The sequence below is a fragment of the Sminthopsis crassicaudata genome, chromosome 2, assembly GCF_048593235.1.
Source record: "Sminthopsis crassicaudata isolate SCR6 chromosome 2, ASM4859323v1, whole genome shotgun sequence".
Lineage (NCBI taxonomy): Eukaryota > Metazoa > Chordata > Mammalia > Dasyuromorphia > Dasyuridae > Sminthopsis > Sminthopsis crassicaudata.
This window is the reverse complement of record NC_133618.1, coordinates 28,270,680-28,291,904: the sequence shown is the minus strand read 5'-3', so window position 1 is coordinate 28,291,904 and position 21,225 is coordinate 28,270,680. Positions and strand designations below refer to the sequence as shown.

The following is a 21,225-nucleotide window of genomic DNA, read 5'->3' as shown; positions in this document are numbered from 1 at the left end:
AATATTATTGTTCTATAAGAAATGATTAGCAGGATGATTTCAGAAATGCCTGGAGAGACTTATAGGAACTATTACTGATGAGCAAAGTGAAGTGAGCAGAACCAGGAGAACACTGCACACAGTAAAAGTAAGATTATATGACAATCAATATGATAAACTTAGCTCTTTTCAGCAATAGTGTGATCCAGGACAATTTCAATAGGCTTGGGATAGAAAATACCACCTACATCTGGAGGGAGAACTATGAAGACTGAATGTGGATTGAAACACAGTATTTTCACTTTTTTTTGTTTGCTTTATTTTCCTCATTGTTTTTCTTTCACAATATGACTAATATGGAAATATGAGAAAAAGGAGAAGAAAGTGGAGAAGAAAGAAGAAGGAAGAAAAAGGAGAAAGAAGAAAAGAAGGAAGAAGAAGAATAAAGAAGAGGAAGAAGAGAAAAGGAAGAAGAAAGAAGAGGAAGAAGAGAAGAAAGGAGGGGAATAAGAGAATGAAAAAGAAAGAAAAGGAAGAAGAAGAAGAAAAAAGAAGAGAAGAAAGAAAAAGAGGAAGAAAGAAGGAGGAGGAGGAAGAAAAACAGGAAGAAGCAGGAGAACAAGAAAAAAAAAGAGAAGGAAGAAGAACAAGAAGGAAAAAGAAGAACAAAAAGGAAGAAAAAGAAAAAAAGGAAGAAGAAGAAGAGTATAAGGGAGCAAAGAAGAAAAAAAAATATTAGGGAGCCAAGGAATCAAGAGGGACTGATCTTTGAATTCAGAAATCAAGGAAGGTTAAGAAGTTCAATATCTAGAGTTCACACACAATAACTAAAGAAACTTGAAAAGAAATAAAATATGAAAACTCGGAGGCTGAAGGGGAAGGCTCTAAACTGATTTCAAAGGAGGATTTGTTGTTTTGAGAAGCTGCTGTGATTCAGGACTGGATCTTTCATAGTCCTTTCCCTACAGATGAAGTAATATGAAATCTCAGCCCCTGATATTCTAATGGCTCAGGTCCATGGAATCCGACCACAGGCTTGGTTGACAGGACATGAACTAAGGGGAGGGAAAGGATGATTGAATCTGACTCTGGAGGCAGGCTCAACCTCTGTGTATATGTCACACTTTCCCTAAATATGTTACATCGTAACTGTTTCCAGCACTGTTACAGCTATATATGTTACATTATAACAGCATATAATATATTGTAACTGTTACAGTCACTGTGTATATAGTGTAACATATATATTATGTAACATACGCTGTATATTTGGACCTAGAAACGTGCATGTTATCTCCTCTATTAGAATGTGAGCTCCTTGAGGACAAGGACCATGTTGCCTTTCTTTGTATCCTAAGCTCTTTGTACAATGCCTTGCATATAGTGTTTAACAAGTGCTAATTGACTGGTTGATCCTCACAACAACCCTGAGGGGTAAGTGTTTTTATTCTTCCCATTTTACACATGAGGAAACTGAGGCAGGCAGAGTGACTTGCCCAGGGTCACACTGCTAGAAAGTATCTGAGGAAAAAATTTTAACTTGGATTTCAGGTTCAGAACTCTAGAGATCTTTCCGGACTTTAGTTCCTTCAGACATAAAATGAGGAGATGACCCCTAAAGCCGTAGTGTTCAGTAAATATAAAAGTAATTGCAGGGTAATCTGGAGAAGAAGCCCTACAAGTGGAGGGAAGGGAGGAAAGGGGAATGATCTACGTGAGGATGTGGTACCTGAGTTGAGTTTTGAAAGGAGGGATTATCTTTGTATCATGGCCCTAGATTCAAAGATTCTTTGCCTCTTTTTCCTTTTTCCCCCCATCTATTTCAGTTTTTAATTTCTCGTTATTTTATTTTTTTTCAATAATATTTATTTTCCAAATATACACACAGTTTTTAACATTCACTTTTGTAAAACTTTGTGTTCTAAATTTTTCTCCTTCTCTCCCTTACCTCTCTCTTCCCCAAGACAGCGAACAATCTGATATATGTTAAACATGGGCAATTCTTTTAAACATATCTCCATATTTATCATGTTATGTAAGTGCAATCAGATCAAAAGGGAAAAAACAAACAAATAAAAAAGGTGAAAATACTATGCTTCCATCCACATTCACTCTCCATAGTTCTCTTTCTGGATGTGATTGACATTTTCCATCCCAAGTCTATTGGAATTAACTTGAATCATTGTATCTTCAATCTTTTCCCCTTGATGACTGCTCATCAGCTCTCTGTGGAGATTAACATTATCCTACTTACAATAAAAGAGACTGAGGCAGAGGTCTGAGCCAATGACACTTTATTAAAGGGCCCATGGTCCCCTCTAATGAAATGGACCTCAGATCTTCCTCGGAATCCTCCTTCCAGGGCCCTATATTTAATATAACTTAATATCTACTTATTCCAGGACAACTGTAATAAATACAGAATTCCAGAATAAGCAAAATAATATGTCAGTGGGGTCACAAGTTGGGCAAAGCAAGGATATTTCCACATAAGATGGATAGATTTCTCCTTAATTTGGGCAGGAGGAAATGGTACGAGTTATCACAGTCAGTGACCTGAGTGATGGTCATCTGCTCCTATTGGACAAATGATCGGTCCAGAGGTACAAAATATTTGGGGGGACTTTCCACTTAGTTGTTACCTCTGCCAAGCTGGACATGGTCATCATCACAAGGCAAAACAATGGTTAGTCTTTAGCTAACTTGCCTAAGTTGAGCAAGTCATCTTGGGATCTGCAGCTCGCAGCTCTGAGGCCTTATGTACAGAATTTTGATATGATTCCATCAAATTGAGATTGGACTAGAGAAGGGATCCAAAATGAATTGCTTCCCTCACACATAGAAACTCCAATGGAGGGCGCTAGCTTGGGATCATCTTAAGTACAAATCTGAATACAGAGTCTGGCTTGACAGTGGGAATCTGATTTCTCTTCTTTGGTCCATTCTCCTTCCCATCCAGACCTCAAAGGAACAAAGGCCTCTCTGGCTAACTTTGGGCCTCGTCCCCAGGGCCTACAACCAAACAACGGAAATGACTCCTAATTCTCCTAGGTTGCTCACTGCCAATTCCTCTATTTCCTATTGGATCCCGGACAATCCGATCTCTTACTTCTCGACTTAATCTCTCACATTTTGATTTAATTCTGCCTTGTCTCATGTGCTTCAGTCTCTTTCTTCCTTCAGCTACTTGGGTTCAAGTGATCTGTCACTTTGATTATTACACTTCCCAATGAAAAACTTAGGAGCATTTTCATACTGTCATGGATAAACCGTCATTAGTGACTCAGAGGTCAGACTTTGCTAGATCTTGGTTTCTCCACCTGTCGGATGGTAATAATACCTGCCCTCTCTACTTCTAGAGATTTGGGGGAGATCCAGTGATTGAACTTTGCAAAAATATACACACTCAAGAGTGGTACCCTCGGAAGAATTCTCCCACTGATGACGAATACACAGCCCCTTCCTCTGTTAGTCCCTCATACCATGGAGGAGACGCAGGACCTGCTTCAGGGGCCCTTCAGAATGATGTGGGGTGACATAGCAATCCCTGATCTAATTAGGACAGACCCAGGCGCTGCCCTTGGGAGTCTCCGGTGTGAAGGGGGCGGAGGGAGACCCGGGTTCTGTCCTTGGAGACATCGGCAGCCTCAGGGGAGCCCAGGTATGCAAGCGAAGTCAAATTGTCATCATTCCCCTTGCCCAGTCATCCAGTGAACCCTGTGAGTGGGCTGGACCAGCTGATCTCTCCCAACTCTATGATTCTAATATTGCTCAGGCACTGCGTGTGCTCCCGCCCCCAGGAGTCTCTTCTCAGAACAAGCAGCCCCTCCAAGGGGAGTTAATGGTGCAAGGCCAGCTCTGGCCCACGCTAGGGTGGGGCCCAGCCTCACATCAAGCTGCTTGGATGCTCTGGCTGGCCCACACTGTTGGAACCCCAGAGGTCTTGTGGGGGTGGAGCCCCAGCATCCGGAGGAGTCTAAATCTAGGACCACAAGGACCTAGGGGGTCACCCAGTCCAATCTCTTCACTTGGCAGTGGAGGAAATTGAACTCCAGAAAATAAAAGTGACCTGCCCACAGCCACCTGAGATTTGGGCCCTAGTCCTCAGACTCCAGATTTCTTCTCTATTCTTTTCATTGAACCTTGTATGCCGTCTCTCCACTGGGGAAAACCCTCCCCTTTAGCGACTCCCCTAGTTTGATGGGAAGATGGTGCTCAACCTCAGAGAATATCTAGTGTGATAATGAAACACAGGTCATCCTCCCAACCTGGTGTGTGTGTTCTCATAAATATGAGATGAATATCCTTTTAAGGCAGTATTGATGCTTTTATGATATACTTCTCACATCTTTCCCTATCCCCCATTCATAACAATTAAAGATGGTTAAATAAAACCATGGGCAACTAGGTGCTAAGTGGATAGAATAACAGCTCTGGAGGTAGGAAGACCTGAGTTCAAATGTGGCCTCAGATGCTTACTAGCTATGTGACCTTGGGCAAGTCACTTCACCCTCTTTGCCTCAGTTTCCTCATGTGTAAAATGAGCAGGAAAACAAAGTGGCAAGCTATTCCAATATCCTTGCCAAGAAAACCTCAAATAGGACAACAAAGAGTTGGATGACTGAAAATGAAACAACCAAGCCAAGTAAAATCATCCCACAAAACCCGTTCTCCACCAATACTCCCTCATTTCTCTTCTAAGAGAAAGGAAGGACATCTATTTTCCAATGAAGTTCCCAAACTACTGGGAGAAACCCTTTAAATTTATGTAACAATTTACCCTTTTGGGATAATTATCTATCCCAAACAATAATTTATTAATTATTTATAATTAATTTATTAATATAAATTATAATTTTAATAAATTTATTTATAAATAATTTATTAATAAATACAAAGTGCTTCTCTTGTAGGAAAACTAATTCTTATTTCCTTGGGTCCTATGAACATCCCCATGAGCCACACTAAGACAGGGATTATCATTCCAAATTTGAAACTGAGGTCTAAAGATTTCCCAAGATTAGTGACTGGTGTAGCCAGAATTGCTCAAACCCATTATCCCTTTCCACTATACTTCCACTGAACATTGTTCTATTTTCAGATAATTACATACAAATAAGCTTTATCTAGAGTACATTGGAAGTAATCAGCACAGGGAAGGTACTGGAATCAGGATAATTGTGATGACTTCCTAGAGAAGGTAGGATTTCAGTTGGAACTTGAGGGGAGCCACAGTATTCCAGATGGGGTTTGATCAGAGCAGACTACATCAGGACCATCAGCTGCTTTCAGTAGTTACTTCTGTTAATTCAGTGTACAATGGGAATTAGCTTTTTAGCTGCTACTTACCACTGGTGACTCACAGGGAGCTTCCCCACCTCTAAAACAGGAGGTGTTTTGCACTTGATCTCTTTTTAAAACACATCCCTCTCATCTTTCTTTGGGTAATTGATTTTTTGAACCTATGTATAGAACTTTACATGAATTCTCCCCAATAAACGATGTCTCTTTAGTATCAGCTCTGAATTTGAACCTGTTAAAATTTTTTTAGCTCTGGATTTTATATCATATTTGATAAGTTGAGGGTAGATCCTTCACTGCTTTACAGAGAAAAACAGGAACTGGGGGGGGGAGGGAAGGCAATTGATTTTTTGAGCCTATGTACATAACTTTACATTTTCCCCTAATAAATGTCATCTTCTTAGTGTCAGCTCTGAATTTGAATCTGTTAAGAGATTTTTTTTTTTAATTCTAGATTTTATACCATATTTGATAAGTTGAGAGCAGATCCCCCACTGCTTTACAGAGAAAATCAGGAACTGGGGGTGAGGGAGGGCAATTGATTTTTTGAGCCCATGTACGTAACTTTGCATTTTCCCTAATAAATGTCATCTTCTTAGTGTCAGCTCTGAATTTGAACCTGTTAAGAGATTTTTTTTTTTTAGTTCTAGATTTTATATCATATTTAATAAGTTGAGGGCAGATCCCTCACTGCTTTACAGAGAAAATCAGGAACTGGGGCAGGGAGAGGGAGAATTCTAATATGGCCCATGTTTTCCAATGTCTTCATTAAAGAAATAAAGATTTGCCAGGCTTCAGTGGTATTTTCCAGGCAACTGGGTAGTATAGAGAATATAGCAGCACATGGAGTACTGGACACAAAGTCAGGAAGACTGACATTCAGACACTTACTAGCTGTGTGATCCCTGGCAAGTGATTGCCTCAGTTTCCTTGTGACTAAAACAGAGATAATACTAGTACCTGCCTCCCAGGATTAAGAAGACCAAATGAGAGAGTGTCTCTAAAGTGCTTTTCCAGTCCTGAAGGGCTATCTCTGGGTATCAGCTGTTATTACTGTTTCTCTAACCTTTTTCTTTCTTTCCTTCCCCCAAGATCCCATAACAACCAACTTCTGAACTGCATTTTGAGCTTGGTAGAGTATTGATGCAAGTGGAAAATCTCGGTTATTGGAGGTTTCTATTTTTACAGGAGGTGTATGTATGTGTGAGAGAGAGAAAGAGAGAGAGGGAGTGAGAGAGAGATGGAAAGAGAGAACTGCTGGCAACAGAACTGATTAGGGACCCATAATTAATCTGCTTAGGCCTTAATTAATTCTCCAGTTCTTTCTTATTTGTGGCCTGTCATGCCTAATTGTGTGTAGAGCCTTGTGGTTGATGAAGAGGTGGAATGAATGGTTGGGGGACCTGGGCAAACAGGATAATGAAAGGTCAGGGTCTCCCCATGTAGCACACGGTAGGAATAGAGGAAGGAAACAGTCATCTTGCTGGCCCCCTGCCCTGCCCTATGCCCTCCCCAGCCTCCTCGGGTGCCCTCCAGTAGGTGGAGGAATGCCAGGAGATTCCTCAAGCCCCAGATCTCCCAGGCAGGATGGCAGAAGGGGCAGCTGGGAAATGGAAACAGTCGGTGGGGTCAGCAATGAGAGGAGATTTCTGGGAGCCAGAGGGAAACAAAAGGCCCCTGATGCCAGGTTCAGCCTACGATTTCTGCAGCAGGCAGCCCGGGGAGTCTGTGAGTATATTTGTGAAAGGGGTAGAGGAGAAAAAAGGAAGAGAGAGAGGGGAGAGGAGGCAAAAAAAAGATAAGAGAGAAGAATAAAAGATGAGAGGAAGGAGAGAAGAAGAAAAGATATTAAGAAAAGGATAGAAGAGGAAAAGGAAAGAAAAGGAAAAGTTTAAAGAGAAATGGGAGAAAGAAAAGAAAGGAGAGAGAGAGAGAAGGGAAGAAGGAGGAGAAAGAGAGAGGAGGAAGAGGAGGAGGAGGAGGAGGAGAAGGAGGAGGAGGAGGAGGAGGAGGAGGAGAAGAAGAAGAAGAAGAAGAAAAGAAGAAGAAGAAGAAGAAGAAGAAGAAGAAGAAGAAGAAGAAGAAGAAGAAGAAGAAGAAGAAGAAGAAGAAGAAGAAGAAGAAGAAGAAGAAGAAGAAGAAGAAGAGTCGGATGGAGGAAGGGAGAGGGAAAGAGGAAGGGAGAGAGAGAGAAGAAAGGGAAGGGAAGAGAGAGAAGAAAGGGAGGAAGGAGGAAAAGGGACAAACACACAGAGAGAGGGAGAGAGGGAGAAATAGACACAGACAGGGAAAGGGAGAGACCGAGACAGAAAGAGAGGGAGGGAAAGAAGGAATGAGGGAGGAGAGAGGAAAGGAAAGGGAGAGAGTAGGGAGGAGGATAGAAAGGAGAGGGAGAGAAAAGGGAAGGAGTGTAAAAGATTTCCATTGAGTTTTTACTGTTTGCCCTGGGGCTGGGCCTTGACTGGCTCAACCTTGCTCAAAGGAAACTTTGTTTTTATTCAGTTATTTTTCAATAATTTCCAACTTTTCATAACCCTATTTGGGGTTTTCTGGGCAGAGAGACTGGAGTGGTTTTTACCATTTCTTTCTTCAGCTCATTTTACAGATGAGGAAACTGAGGCAAACAGAGTGAAGTGACTTGCCCAGGGTCACACAGCTAGTCAATGTCTAAGGCTGAATTTGAACTCAGGCCACATTCAAGTTGCCCCTCAAATAAAATTGCCATCTGTTTCAAAAGGATTTAGCTAGGATCTTCTGTACCGGCCTGGTTCTGTTGTTTGTTTTAGAGAGAAAACTTTTTATGTGTCCCTAGAGAACAGTAAATTTCAAAATTCTGCTCTATTTGTGTCAATCCACCCTTCATTCATTCCACAGACATTTATTAGTCCCTACTATGTGTCTCTCCTTATCTTAGAGAATAGGATTACAACGGCAAAAACTGACACATTATTTTTTCAGAATTTATAGAATGCTATACCTATAAGCGGTCTTAGGGAGGCATAGTGGTACAATAATGATGATAATAAATAAATGGTATTAACATATGTTATCTCACGATCTTCACCACCTTGTGAGGTAAGAAAGAATTATTATTTTTATTTTATAGACAAAGAAACTGAGGCAGAAAGAGGATAAGTGACTTGCCCAGGGTCACACAGCTAGTAAATGTCTGAGGTGATTTTTGAACTCAGATCTTCCTGGCTTCAGGCTGGTGCTCTCCCTCCTCTCCTTCCATGCTTCCCTCAGACCCACTGGGGCCCTCTCCATTTTGAAAATTGTATCCTCGATAGATAAAAACAAACAAAACCTTCCGAAGAACACGTATGACCCAGGATGGACTCCTCCCCTCTATGGCTCATTGGTGGGTCACAACTCTTAACAAAATGACATTAAAGGCCACTGAGTCAGATGAGGAAACTGAGGCACGGGGTCCTATGACATCCCAGGGTCTTCTTGAATTCATGTCCAACCTTTTCTGTTCTGCCATGCTGATCCCATGTAGACTCCTCCTTCTGAGGGTTGCAGATAGGAAGGGATGGATTTCTAGCAGGGAGAGTCCAGTTGAGATGGTCCTTCCCCACTGATTATATTAGAAATATGGTGGGGAGGGGGGAGGAATCAGGGAAGACTTCCTAGTGATGGCGGACCTGGGGTTCGACCTTGAAGCATGGCTGGGATACGGGTGGGCACAAGGCAGAAATAACTATCAAAGAATCTCAGGGACTAGCCCAGGCTAGCACAATAGGGCCCCGTTGGGCTGTATAGCGGCGGGGGGGGTGGGGATTGGATTCAAAGAGTGGGACTAGGCCACACAAGACCTTGAAACTCAGCCAGAAGAATTTGGCCATGTTCCTGCAGACAGCGGGGAGCCACAGAAGATTGCTGAGCAGGAGTCTTTTTTTGGAACTCTCATTTAAAGAGCCTAAGCTTGGGAGTCATTTCATGTTAAAACTTGATTGAAGATTAATTTTAAAAATTTTAAAAATTCTATTTATTTATTTACTTATTTATCTATCTATTTTTTGGCAGAGACAATTGGGGTTAAGTGACTTGCCCAGGGTCACACAGTTAGGAAATATGAAGTACCTGAGGCCAAATTTGAACTCAGATCCTCCTGACTTCAGGACTGGCACTCTATCCACTGTGCCATGTAGCTGCCCCTCAAGATTAATTTTTTAATCTCAAATTCCCTAATCCTGATTTTATGACTCTTCAGTTACGAAACTCTAGCTAATGTCAAAAATTACTTTGAAGTCTGTAAAAACATGGTTGTAAACATTTTAGGTAGAGAAGGCACATTGCAAAATCAAAGCAACATGAGGGGGGGGTCAGCTGCTCTTATCCTTGAATACTTTTCCAAGAGACTTTCATATTTATTATCTCCCATCATCTTCCCACCAGAACACACCACAGTAAAGAGGCAGTGTGCTCAGCGGGTAGCGCACTACCATTGGCAACAGGATGACCTGCCTTGGACTTGAGCTGTGTGGCATGCATGTGCACGTAATTTTGTGTGTGTATAACCACATCATGTTGCTTGTTCACTGCATGTAATGCAATGGATACATACCTGCAGTGTGGCTACACATGCACAATTGTGTGCACATGCAAGTGCATTGCGTGTAAACCTGTCCACTGTGTATGTGCAATGGACACACATGTAATACTCATGTGCGTGCACCTAGAGCCTGCATTATGTATCGGTCCCGAGTTGTGTGTGGACACTGGTGCATATGAACACATGTGTATATGTGCCATGTGTACACACGTGTTGCAGGGATCTTCTAGAGGACACCCACCCCTCCCTGTGCAGATCAGCCCCCACTTTGCTACTGACCAGCCCCAGAGGGCTCTAGGAGGGAGGAGAGGTGACGCCATCTGCTCTGGACCTTGAACCCAGCCCTTCCCTCTCCAAAGGGCTGCTCAGTTTAATCACTTCCTATGAAATTCATAGATTTCAGATGTTTCTGAACCTTCCACCATCCATAGGTGTCATCATTGTTACGATTGTCACCAGAAAGGGTGAGGGATGATCCCCGCTTCCCAGATGTGGAAACTGAGGCTCCCAGAGGCCGAACGTCCCCCGGGAAACTGGCGGCAGGACCCTTGGACTCCCAAAGCCGAGCCGGCCCCCACGTGCTCCCACGCTGAGCATCCGCTTCGTGTTTTTCCACTGAGTTCTGATTTGATGTGCGAACATCTGCAGCGGGTGGGAACAGAGCTCCCCCAGGACCAGGCTCCACGTTTGCCTCAGGAACGGAGCCTTCCTCCCTCCAGTCTGCGACACCCTCGGTCTTGCTTCACCAGTGTCAGTTATGCCTGCTTTTTGAATGGTGTCAATCCGAGTTGAAAATGTGCCAGCTTTCTTAACATCCTCACTAACAGACTGCTTAATTAACCTGCTGATACTGTCAATAATGGAAGGCGCTGGCGCTGGGGAAGGAGGGAAGGCCCGGACGTTCCTTTCTTCCTCTAAGTGACTTGGCTGCACGAGTCCTGAGGACTGCTAGGCCGGGACCAGGGCCGTTCCGCAAAGATGGGGGGACTAGGAGCCGCTCCAGCCCGCCTCTTAACAAGAGCCCCCTCCATTGATTCACAATCAAGCAGCACTGATTGAGCGCCTGTTGTGTGCCGGCCTCTGAGTTTGGCACTGAGGATTTAAAGACAAAAATAAAATGGTCTCTTCCTTCAGAAAGTTTATCAAGCAGCATTGGCATTGATTGAGCGCCTATGGTGTGCCAGCCTCTGAGTTTGGCTCTGAGAATTTGAAGACAAAAGTGAAATGGTCTCTTCCTTCAGAAAGTTTTCTCTGTTGAAGGAAGCAACATGTATACAATATAAATATCTGCAAGATATAAATTGATCAACTAACCAACTAGCATTTATTGAGCACCTATTGTGTGCCAGCCTCTGAGTTTGGCACTGAGATCTGAAGACAAAAATGAAATGGTCTCTTCCTTCAGAAAGTTTTCTCAGTTGAAGGAAGCAGCATGTATACAACATAAATATATGCAAGATATAAATTGATCAACTAACGAACCAACATTTATTGAACACTTATTGTATGCCAACCTCTGAGTTTGGCTCTGAGAATTCGAAGACAAAAATGAAATTTTTCCTTCCTTCAAGGAATTTCCTCTATTGACAGAAGCAGCATGTATGCATACATACATGTTTTCAAGATATAAATCAACCAACCAACCAGCAATTATTAAGTGGCTACTGTGTACCAAGTTTGGTTCTGAGAATTCAAAGACAAAAATGAAATGTTTTCTGTTTTTAAGGAATTTCCTTCATCGACAGAAGCAGCATATATGCTATATAAATCTTTTCAAGATATAAATAAACCAACCAATCAATCAACAACTATTAAGTACTACTGTGTATCTCCAGCCCTTAACTACCTATTCTTCCTCCTCTCTCCTTTAGCCACATCCCTAATCTTAAAGCTAGCTTTGGCCTTGGTCTTCATCACAAATCATGCTGGAGTGGCTTGGAGATGGCTAAGCCTTTCTCCAGATTCTCTCTCCCGTAGTCTTCTGGGGCCCTTTATCAGTCCCATTCTCTGTAACTCCTCTATATGGCTGTGTAAACCCCCAAGAAGCAATAAGAAGCGTGTGGCCCATGCAGAGAAAGAATGTTGGACTGATGACCTTAGAATTATAGTACCAGAGTTGGAAAAGCTCCATCCATTTATGAATTAGAATTCTCTTTACAATGTATTTGAAAGGAAGCTCAGTGGATATTGCCAGAGGTAGCACATTCCCCATTTCACTCGCCTCTCAGAGCCTCAGTTTCCTCATCTGTAAAATGGAGAGTAATATCTACCCCACTGGGTCATTGTAAAAATCAATAAAGGAACGTTAAGCACGTAGAAAATTTTAGAAGTCTCATATAAAAGAGAAAGATTACGATCCAGATTTTTCTTTCAAAGCTCGTGGCAAGTAGCAGACTACGTTCACAGGCCGCTCATTCCACTCTCTCTCATAGTTAGGAAGCTTTCCTGCCATCTTGTCCAAATCTGCCTCTTCAGAACTTGCCCCCATAGTTTCTGGTTCAGCCCTCTGGGGCCAGAGAAAAGCCAATCCTTTTCTCACCCTTTGTGGCCCTTCTTAATAGTGGCTACCCATTCTGCAGCCCATGACAGTCTCTTTTCTAGGATGAATACTCCCAATTTTCCCAAGGGTAAATGATGAAGTCACAGACAGAAACAGACAAATCAGGAGTAACCAGTCAAAAGGGAAAGTGCACAAGCTTGGCTTTGGGTTCGACTCCTGATGTCAATGGGCATCCCAGTCGAGGTTAAGGAAGACCTTGAGCCCCAAGTGACCCCCTGACACAGGTGATATGTAGCAAAACCTAGGGTCCAGTCAAGACCTGACTCCAGTGACCCATCCGCTGCACCCATATCTTTTTTCCTGACAGTGATCTGGGTGTCAATGGCAAAAGCCTCCTTTTCCCTGGCTTCTTTCCATTCTTGGCCCCAAGCCCACCTTCTTTCAGGGGCCTTTCCTGATTGCCCCTCTCCCTGTGCCTTCCTTTTTGAGATGACCTTCTGTCTATTCTTTCTCTCTCTAGAATTGCCTTCCAAATGAAGATGCAAGCTGTTTTTGCTTTGCTTTCTATTTTCACAAGCACATAGTAGGCCCATATTAAAATCTTTTCAAAAATGGACAAGCTGAGAATCAATGGATGATCCAAAACCCGATTCTAACTGGCTTTGAAAGGCATTTCCTCTTTTTTTTTTTTTTTTCTAAAAGGCAGCTCTTCCCTTCTAATCCCATTAGGTTTAAACTGGATTAAAATGGATCTGAATCCCCTAAGCTCAGTAGCTGCTTGTGGGACAAGAAACATGAGCCTGGTGCCTGCTTTGGGGGAAGGGGAGAAGCTGTCCCAAGTGTCACCGGTCTTTGATGTAAGCCTGGATAATCCACAAAGTGGATCTTCGCATAGGAAGTGCATCTTTCCAGCCCTCCGGATTACTTGGGTGGCTTAGGTAGAGCTGTGACCCCATTGGCTTCCTCCACCTGTGTAAATTTCAGCCCATCTCCTCCGGCCCTTCCTGGGCCAGAATCATTCACAGCTTTCTGGGAATCCTTCATTGAGCATCCATAGGACCACCCCCTTCCCCACCCCACATGAGTGACTTCCTCTGCTTTTTTTTTTTCTGTGCTGAGAACAAGATAGGAATAGAATTGTGATTTTGTGGGTATCAGGAAAGTCCTCCCACTGTGGATTGGTGCCTTCTTTGCAGCAGATAGCCCAAATGAGTTGACCTGACAATGAGAGGGGAAGTAGTTTAATTTACCCAAGGTCATTGAAGCTGGATGAGTTAGAGTTTGAACTGGTCTTCCTGCTGCTGATGCCCACTGGCTAACCATTATACAGCTCTGCATTCCTGTAGAACAAAGGTCTTCCAAAGATGGGCTTTTGCAACAAAAAACAGCTGAAGGTTAGAGATGGGCCCAGTTATTTCCTGCTGCTCCAATCCACTGTAGCACCTGCCTAGGATTCACACACACACACACACACACACACACACACACACACACACACACACACACCCACACTCATGTGTGGGCATAAATATATGGTACATTCAGCTACCCACAATGCACTGTTCAATTTAATCTGCATTATTAACGTTTTTTTCTCTTCCCTTTCTTAAGTCTAGACAAACAACAAAACAATAAATCAAGCCCGCTTTGTAGCACTTGCCAATTTCTGAGGTGTAAACGCTCACACTGAAAATTTAACAGTCGGCTTTCTTAGGAGCCAGTCGGAGCTGGCTCCAGCGCACCCTGCTTGCCACCCTTGGTTACACACTAGTCGTGTTCCAAGTGGGCCATGACCCCGGGGCTTCCTGGCTCCAGATTACTTCTCCCACCCTGAGTTCCCACTCTTATCATGCTGCGGAGTGTGTTTGTTTTTTAACCTTCCATCCGGCTTGGAACCTTCCCTCTCATCAGATGGCAGATCTAGAACTGGAAGGGACCATTGGGATAATCTGGTCTCCCTCCTTCATTAGGCAGATAATAAAATGGAGTCCCATGGGGGGCTGAAGGTGCTCAGAGGTCCAGAGCTATAACAGGGCAGAATCCTATGTGGTATCAGGGCCTCTGATACAAATCCAGGCCCTTCCCTCTGAACCAGACTGTCCCCGTACCCTCCTCTCTCGCACGTGGCTGTGCCCATTCTCCCAGGAGGCAGCTAAATTCAGAGAAATGGGGCAATTTGTGCAGGACTGAGGGCTCCCAGAGGCCAAGGGCCGGACTGGGTTTGACTCTGCTTTTTTCTCCCAGGTGGAGTCCAGGTTTCCTTGTATCCTTCCCCTCCCTCTTTCTTTCCCTGGCAATCTCCCTCCTCCACCCATCCTGCTGCCCCTGCCAGGTGCTCGAGACAACCTGGCCATTTCACCCAGAACGTCAAGCAGCCCCTCCTCACCTGGTCCAGCCTGGCCTCCTGGGCCCACTCTCTCCCCCAGATGTGAGCCCTCTAGAGCTCCCTTGTTTCCCGCCCCCCCACTAGCCATATGTATCTCCCCATTCTCCTTCCTCCTGCCCTCCCCCACCGAGCCGTCCTCATCCTCACTCTGGCTCCCCAAACCCTCATTCCTCCCCCCCCCCCACCCAGTAGAGGGAGTGTAAGCAGCAGGTGTTGACGCTAATCAGCATTCACAGCCGAGAGCTGCATTAGCTCCCGGGCTCACACACTCCCCAAAATTAAACACTCATTATACAAAATTAATTGACATTAATTAGCAAAAATTAAAACTTTAAATGCTGTGGCAATGTGCTTTTTGGGGGGAGGGAGGAAAGGAGCAAGACCACTCGGTGTCTTTTGCTGGCCGCTCCTCGGCCCCCCCCTCCCGGCCTGCATTTTGTTCCCGAGCAGGTGGGGGGGAGCCGGTGGCTCCCCAGCTGAGGCCTGCTCTGCCCAGGTGGGGCAGACGCTGGCCCACGAAGCAGATGGTGGTCCTTTCAGGACGTTTCACAGCTGACAATCTAAGAAGCCTCTCAGTCCGCCTGGCCCCCCTCCCCTTCCACACCCCCGGCCCCCATTTCCAGAAGCAAAGATCCCTAATTAAGGGATTGGGCCCCGTGGGTCTCAGCTGCTCGCCCCCTCTGCTCTCTGAGTATACTCGGGGAGGAGATCCCAGCAGCTGGTACTCAGTAGGTGCTTAATTAATGCTTGTTAATCAATGGATTACTGATGCTGGAACCCAAGAATGGGCCAACATGGAGATTAGGAAACCAGCCAATGGTGTCCCCAGAACCCCCTCACTTCCTCTGCCCTCCTCCCACCCTTGAACCCAGGGCTGTCTTGCCACATGCTGCTGTTCTGTCACAGAGAAGCAAGTGGATCTGGAGGCCCCAAACCTGCCTCGGCTACCTTCTCACTATGACTCTGGGCAAGGGATTCTTCCTCTCTTGGGGAAGCGACTCATTACCTATAAGAGGAGGAATTCGCACTATATGACCTTCAAAGTTCTACCTATCGTAACTGTGGAGTTCTCTGATTGACCATAATATTTATTTATTTTTATTTTATTTTATATTATATTTTATTTTATATATTTTACATTATAATATATATTATATTATAATATTATATATCATATTATTATTGTTATCATAACAATTCTTATAAGCTATCAAATGAGGGCCTGTGTGCAAAATATTTGCAAATTTCAACGTACTTTTTAAATGCTAGCAATCAGAAGACCCCCACTCACTGAGTTTGCAAATGGATCTTAGAGGGAGGGGGAACAGGGTGTATGTATTCAAGAGGCCCTGGAAAGAACAGTACCCAGGAGAGGAGCTGCCAGAGGGGAATTACACTGAGGGAGCCTTTTTATCTGACCCTTGAATTCATACTAGGAAAGTGGCTCCTACTCCGTCTACGCCCAAGGAAGATCCTGCTGGTAGTAGCTGACATGTGACCCTCAAGCCTGTTGTCGGTTTTGCCTCTCTTCTCTCAGGAGATACTGTTCTGTCTCCTTGCTCAAAGCTTCTTTAGTGGCTGCAAAACTGCAGTCACTCAGCATTAAGGCCCAACTATGCACCAGGCCCTGTGCTAAGGGCTACAGCTGCAAAGAAAGGCAAAAGACAACCCCTGTTGTCTTTACAGTCTAGTGGGGGAGACAACATCCCAACAGCTCGTCCCACTGACCACTCCATTAGAATTTGGGCTCAGGTGTTATTCTGTGTTATCATGGGCAAATCAGAGATTGAGCTGGTTTGGGGATAGGTGGGACACTCCTCTGATAATTTGAAGATGAAAGGAGCATTAACCTGTGTCAGAGAGGGATTGAGTTATGTCTTAAAGAAAGATAGGGATTCTAAAGGGCAGAGGTGAGGAGGAAGGGCATCCTAGGTATGGGGAACAGCCTGGACAAAGTTTTGGAGGTAGGAAATGACATTTCAATCTGTGGTTAGTTTTCAACATTCATTCTTACAAAACCCTGTATTCCAAATTCTCACCCTCCCTTCCCTCCATCCCTTCCCCTAGATGGCAAGTAATCCAATATATGTTCAACATGTGCAATTCTTCTATACATATTTCCATATTTATCTTGCTGCACACACACACAAAAAATCAGATCAAAAAAGAGAAAATTGAGGAAGAAAACAAAAAAAGCAAACAATAACAACAACAAAGTGAAAATGCTCTGTTGTGATCCACACTCAGTCCCCACAATGCTCTGAGTGCAGATGGCTCTCTCTATCTAGCTTGAATCACCTCGATGTTGAAAAGAACCACGTCCATCAGAATTGATCATCATATAGTCTTCTTGTTGCTGTGTACGATGTTCTCTTGATTCTTTTTCTTTCACTCAACATCAGTTCATGTAAGTCTCCCCAGGCCTCTCTGAAATCATCCCACTGATCACTCTTTATAGAACAATAATATTCCATAGCATTCATACACCATAACTTATTCAGCCATTCCCCAGCTGATGAGCCTCCACTCAGTTTCCAGTTTCTTGCCACTCCAAAAAAGGGCTGCCACAAACACTTTTGCACATGTGGGTCCTTTTCCTTTCTTTATGATCTTTTTGGGATACAGACCCAGTAGGGTCAAAGGGGATGCACAGTTTGTTACCCTTTGGGCACAGTACCATATTCAAGCAGGTTAGTTGAAATGGAATTCAGAGCTTGCTAAGGTGGGTAAGAGCCTCTTTGTGGAAGGCTTTAAATGCCAAGCAGGGGAATTACTCTCCCCAGTTCCCCAATGGCCTACATGACTTGAGGAACTGAAGATTGTAGAGGATTTTAGGTAGGGTTGCGATGGGGCCATTGCTGATTATGATGTTTCCTTTTAACCTCCTCCCCCTTCTCACTTAACTACTTCTCTTCTCTGCTTTCTCCTACCCAGCAAGTGCCAATATCTGCAACGTGGTCCTGATGAGGCACAATGAATTGGAGGAAGGAATTGATGTCCTGGACAGTGATGGGAACATCGTGGGCTCCTCAAGAATTGCGGCTAGGCATGTGAGTCTGGGCTCTGGGACTGGGGTGGGGAATGGGAAGGGAATTAGTCCCTGATTACTTTCCATTTGTCTTTTTTTAAATCAGTCATTTATTAAGTAATTCCTGTGTCCTAGACTCTGAATTAAATCCTGAATTAATCCCTGCCTGCCAGAAGCTTACATTCTAATGATCAAGACAATGTATAAATATCTAGGCACATGCAAGACATGTGTAGAGTTATAAGAGGTAAAGGGGAGAGGGGACAACATTGGGCTGGAACTGGATCCCTAGGCCTGAGTTTGGATTCTTCCATTTACTGCCTAAGTGACCTTTAACAAGTAATTTACCATTGGTTTCTCAGTTTCTCTGTAACATGGGAGAATCGGACTCAATGATCTCTTAGGTCTCTAGCAGGGACCTCATCCTATGATCCTGAGGACAGGCCTGTTTTCCAAGGGGATGGCAGAGCCCAGGACACTGAGAAAGGAGTGAAGGAAGTTATGGGGGAATCCTGGGTACTTAGAACTGGACATCTGGCAGAAGAAATGAGAAACAAAAGATTAAACATGGTGCTGAGAACCTTTGCTTTGCCTTGCTCTGTCTTGCCGGGGAGAAGGAGCTTTGTACCTCCACCTTTCCTTGTTTTTCAATTATCAAACATTTATGTTTCTCCTACCACTGGGGTCTTACTTTAGTTAGACAGTTATTAAGCACCTACTGTGTGCTGGTCCTAGAAGTATAAAGATAAAACCAAAAATACCTTGCCCTGAGATGGCTTCAGTTGTCCTGGAATGAGCTTTCTCTCTCTTCATGCATGGCAGGCCTTCCAGTGATTAAAATGCTCCTATCTTTTCTTCAGTTCCTCCTACTTACACCTACTCCCTGTGTGTTGCAGGCCACTCCCTAGATCATTTAGCACTAACCCTTGACAAAACTTGGAAGCAGAGGAGGCAATATGCTTCAGCTCTGCTGCTGCTTACTCTGGTGCCTGCTCCCCCATGTATTGGCCCACGGTGGGAAAAAATGGAAGTCTGGAGTCCAAGGTCCTAGGTTCAGATGTCAGGTCTGGTACTTCCTGGCTATACTCTACTGTTCTGGACCCCTGTTTCCTCAACTGTAAAATAAAAGGATTGGACCAAATGACCTCAAAGGTCCCTTTCATGTCTAAGTCTATGATCCGATGACCCTGGTCTTGCTCATTGTGCTACGGTAAATGCTCAAGACCACCTTCATGTCATAGCCCCATTTGGTAGTGCAGAGTGAAGCCAATAGATCCCTCCTCAAAAGGAATACGAATAGATCCTTTTTCCTTCTTTTTTTTTTTTTTTTTTTTTTTAAGATTTCTTTGGGGTACAGACCTCATAGGAGTATTGCTGGGCCAAAATTTTATAGCCCTTTGGATAAAGCTCCAAATTGTTCTCTAGAATGGTCAGATCAGTTCTCAATTCCACCAACAATGCATTAGTGTACCTATCCCCCCACCTTCTCTCCAGCATTTGTCATTTTTGGTTTTGTTTCTGCAAAAGCTTTTTCATTTCATGTGATCAAAACTATGCATTTTACTTCCTCTGACCCTCTCTATCTCCTGTTTGATCATAAAATCTTGCCCTATCCATAGATCTGATGGTAAAATTTTTTCCATGAGCCCCTAATTTACTTGTGATATCACTGTTTATATCTAAATCATTTATCCATTTTGTATTACAATATATTTGTATCTTGGTATGTGGTATGAGAAGTTGATCTAAGCCTGGTTTCTGCCAAACTGTTTTCCACTTTCCCAGCAATTTTTGTCAAATTATGAGTTCTTGTCCCCAAAGCTTGGATCTTTGAGTTTATCAAGCATTAGATTACTATGGTAATTTACTTCTGAATATTGTGTACCTTATTCCATGGTCCACCATTCTTTTTCTTAGCTGGTACCATTTTGCTTTCATGATTACCCCTTTGTAATATAGTTTAAAATCCGATACTGCTGGACCACCTTCTTTCATGGTTTTTTTCATAGATTCCCTTGATAATTTTGTTCTTCCTGGTGAATTTCATTTTTTTTTCTTTTTTTTTTTTTTTAGTTCTACAAAATAATTCTTAGGTAGTTTGAATAGTATAGCAATGAATAAGCAAGTTAACTTAGAATTATAACAAGGATTTATTAAAGCATTTATAATGTGCCAGATCCTATGCTAGGAAATGATAAATAAAAGTCTCTTTCTTCAAGGGACTTAGATATTCACTAGGGAGACAACATGTAAATTAATAATTACATATATAGTACTTGCTAAATAGAAAGAAAGTTTCCTGAAAAGGAGGCTGGGAGTCCTGAAGAGGTCTTATAAGATAGAAGCAGAAGGATTCTCAGAGTCATCTACCACAGAGGCATTGATGGGAAGGGTTAAGCGGCTTTGAGAGGCTGGAGGAACAGGGTATTCCAGGCGTGGGATAGGGCTTGCTGGAATACAAAGAAGATAAAATGTTGAGTCCATTGAGTAGCAGATTGCCCAAGGAGGCAGAATGGCAGATGAGGAGGAAGAAAGAGCTCCATTTTGGCCATGTGTTTGTTATGCCAATGGGACAGTCAAGTGGAGATGGCCAGAAGATAATAATGTGGGACTAGACCCACTTGGGAGAGAATTTCAGGCTAGCGATAAAGATTTGTGAGTCCACTGCATAGAGATGGTCACTGAATTCATGTTTCTAATAAGGGACAGATACCTCCATCAACAAGCATTTATTAAGCACCATTATGTGCCAGGCATCGAGCTAAGTAAATTCAGAATAGATAATGGCAGTTAAGTAACTAGTGATCAGGGAGAGAGGACATTCCCAGGTGATAGGGAAAGGATCAGGAAAGGCTTCATAGAGAAGATGAGGCTGGAGCCAGTTCTTGAAGGAAGTGAGGGATTCTCCAAGGCAGGGATGAGGGAGTGTGTTCCAGGCATGGGCCACAGCCTCTACAGAGACATAGAAACAGGAGCTGGAGTACCGTATGTATAAAACAGAGAGAAAGCCACTTCAACTACATTGGAAAGAGGGAGTTGACACAGGGGGGAGGGGGAAGAGTGGAGAAAGGAGTTGAAAAACCAAAGGGAAGAGTTTATAGTTTATTTTAGAAGTAAAAGCATGGAGTCCTGGGGGACATCCACACTAGGAGGCCAGAGCATGGATAATGGTCCAGCCAAAGGAACTCAATGGGTCAGATAAATAGGAAAAGCACCAGCTCATCAGCATCATTTCAGCCAAAGGAGAAGAGGAGGTCCAGATGGGAGGGGGAGGTTAACTAAGGCAAAGAAGAGAAGAACTGAGAAAAAGACATTGGGTTTGGCCATTAGGAGATCACTGCTCTCCAACTTGTATGCTTACGCAAAAGAATGTATACTGATACTAAAGAGATGATAACTAAAAGGACTCTCTCAGCCATCTTGTCTACTAGAGGCAGTGTGGTATAATGGCTAGGTCACTGGACTTAGGATCA

At 43.5% G+C, this 21,225-nt stretch overlaps 1 protein-coding gene across 3 annotated transcripts in view; it reads left to right on the top strand.

Annotated features, from left to right (window-relative positions):
• The window catches only part of SFXN5 (sideroflexin 5), a 203,896-nt gene that overhangs the window by 122,517 nt on the left and 60,154 nt on the right, over positions 1-21,225 (top strand). For all 3 annotated transcript variants that reach the window (XM_074285546.1, XM_074285548.1, XM_074285547.1), the window contains exon 11: positions 17,659-17,774. In XM_074285546.1, coding sequence (XP_074141647.1) covers positions 17,659-17,774 — 116 coding nt within the window. The remainder of the gene's footprint in view (positions 1-17,658; positions 17,775-21,225) is intronic.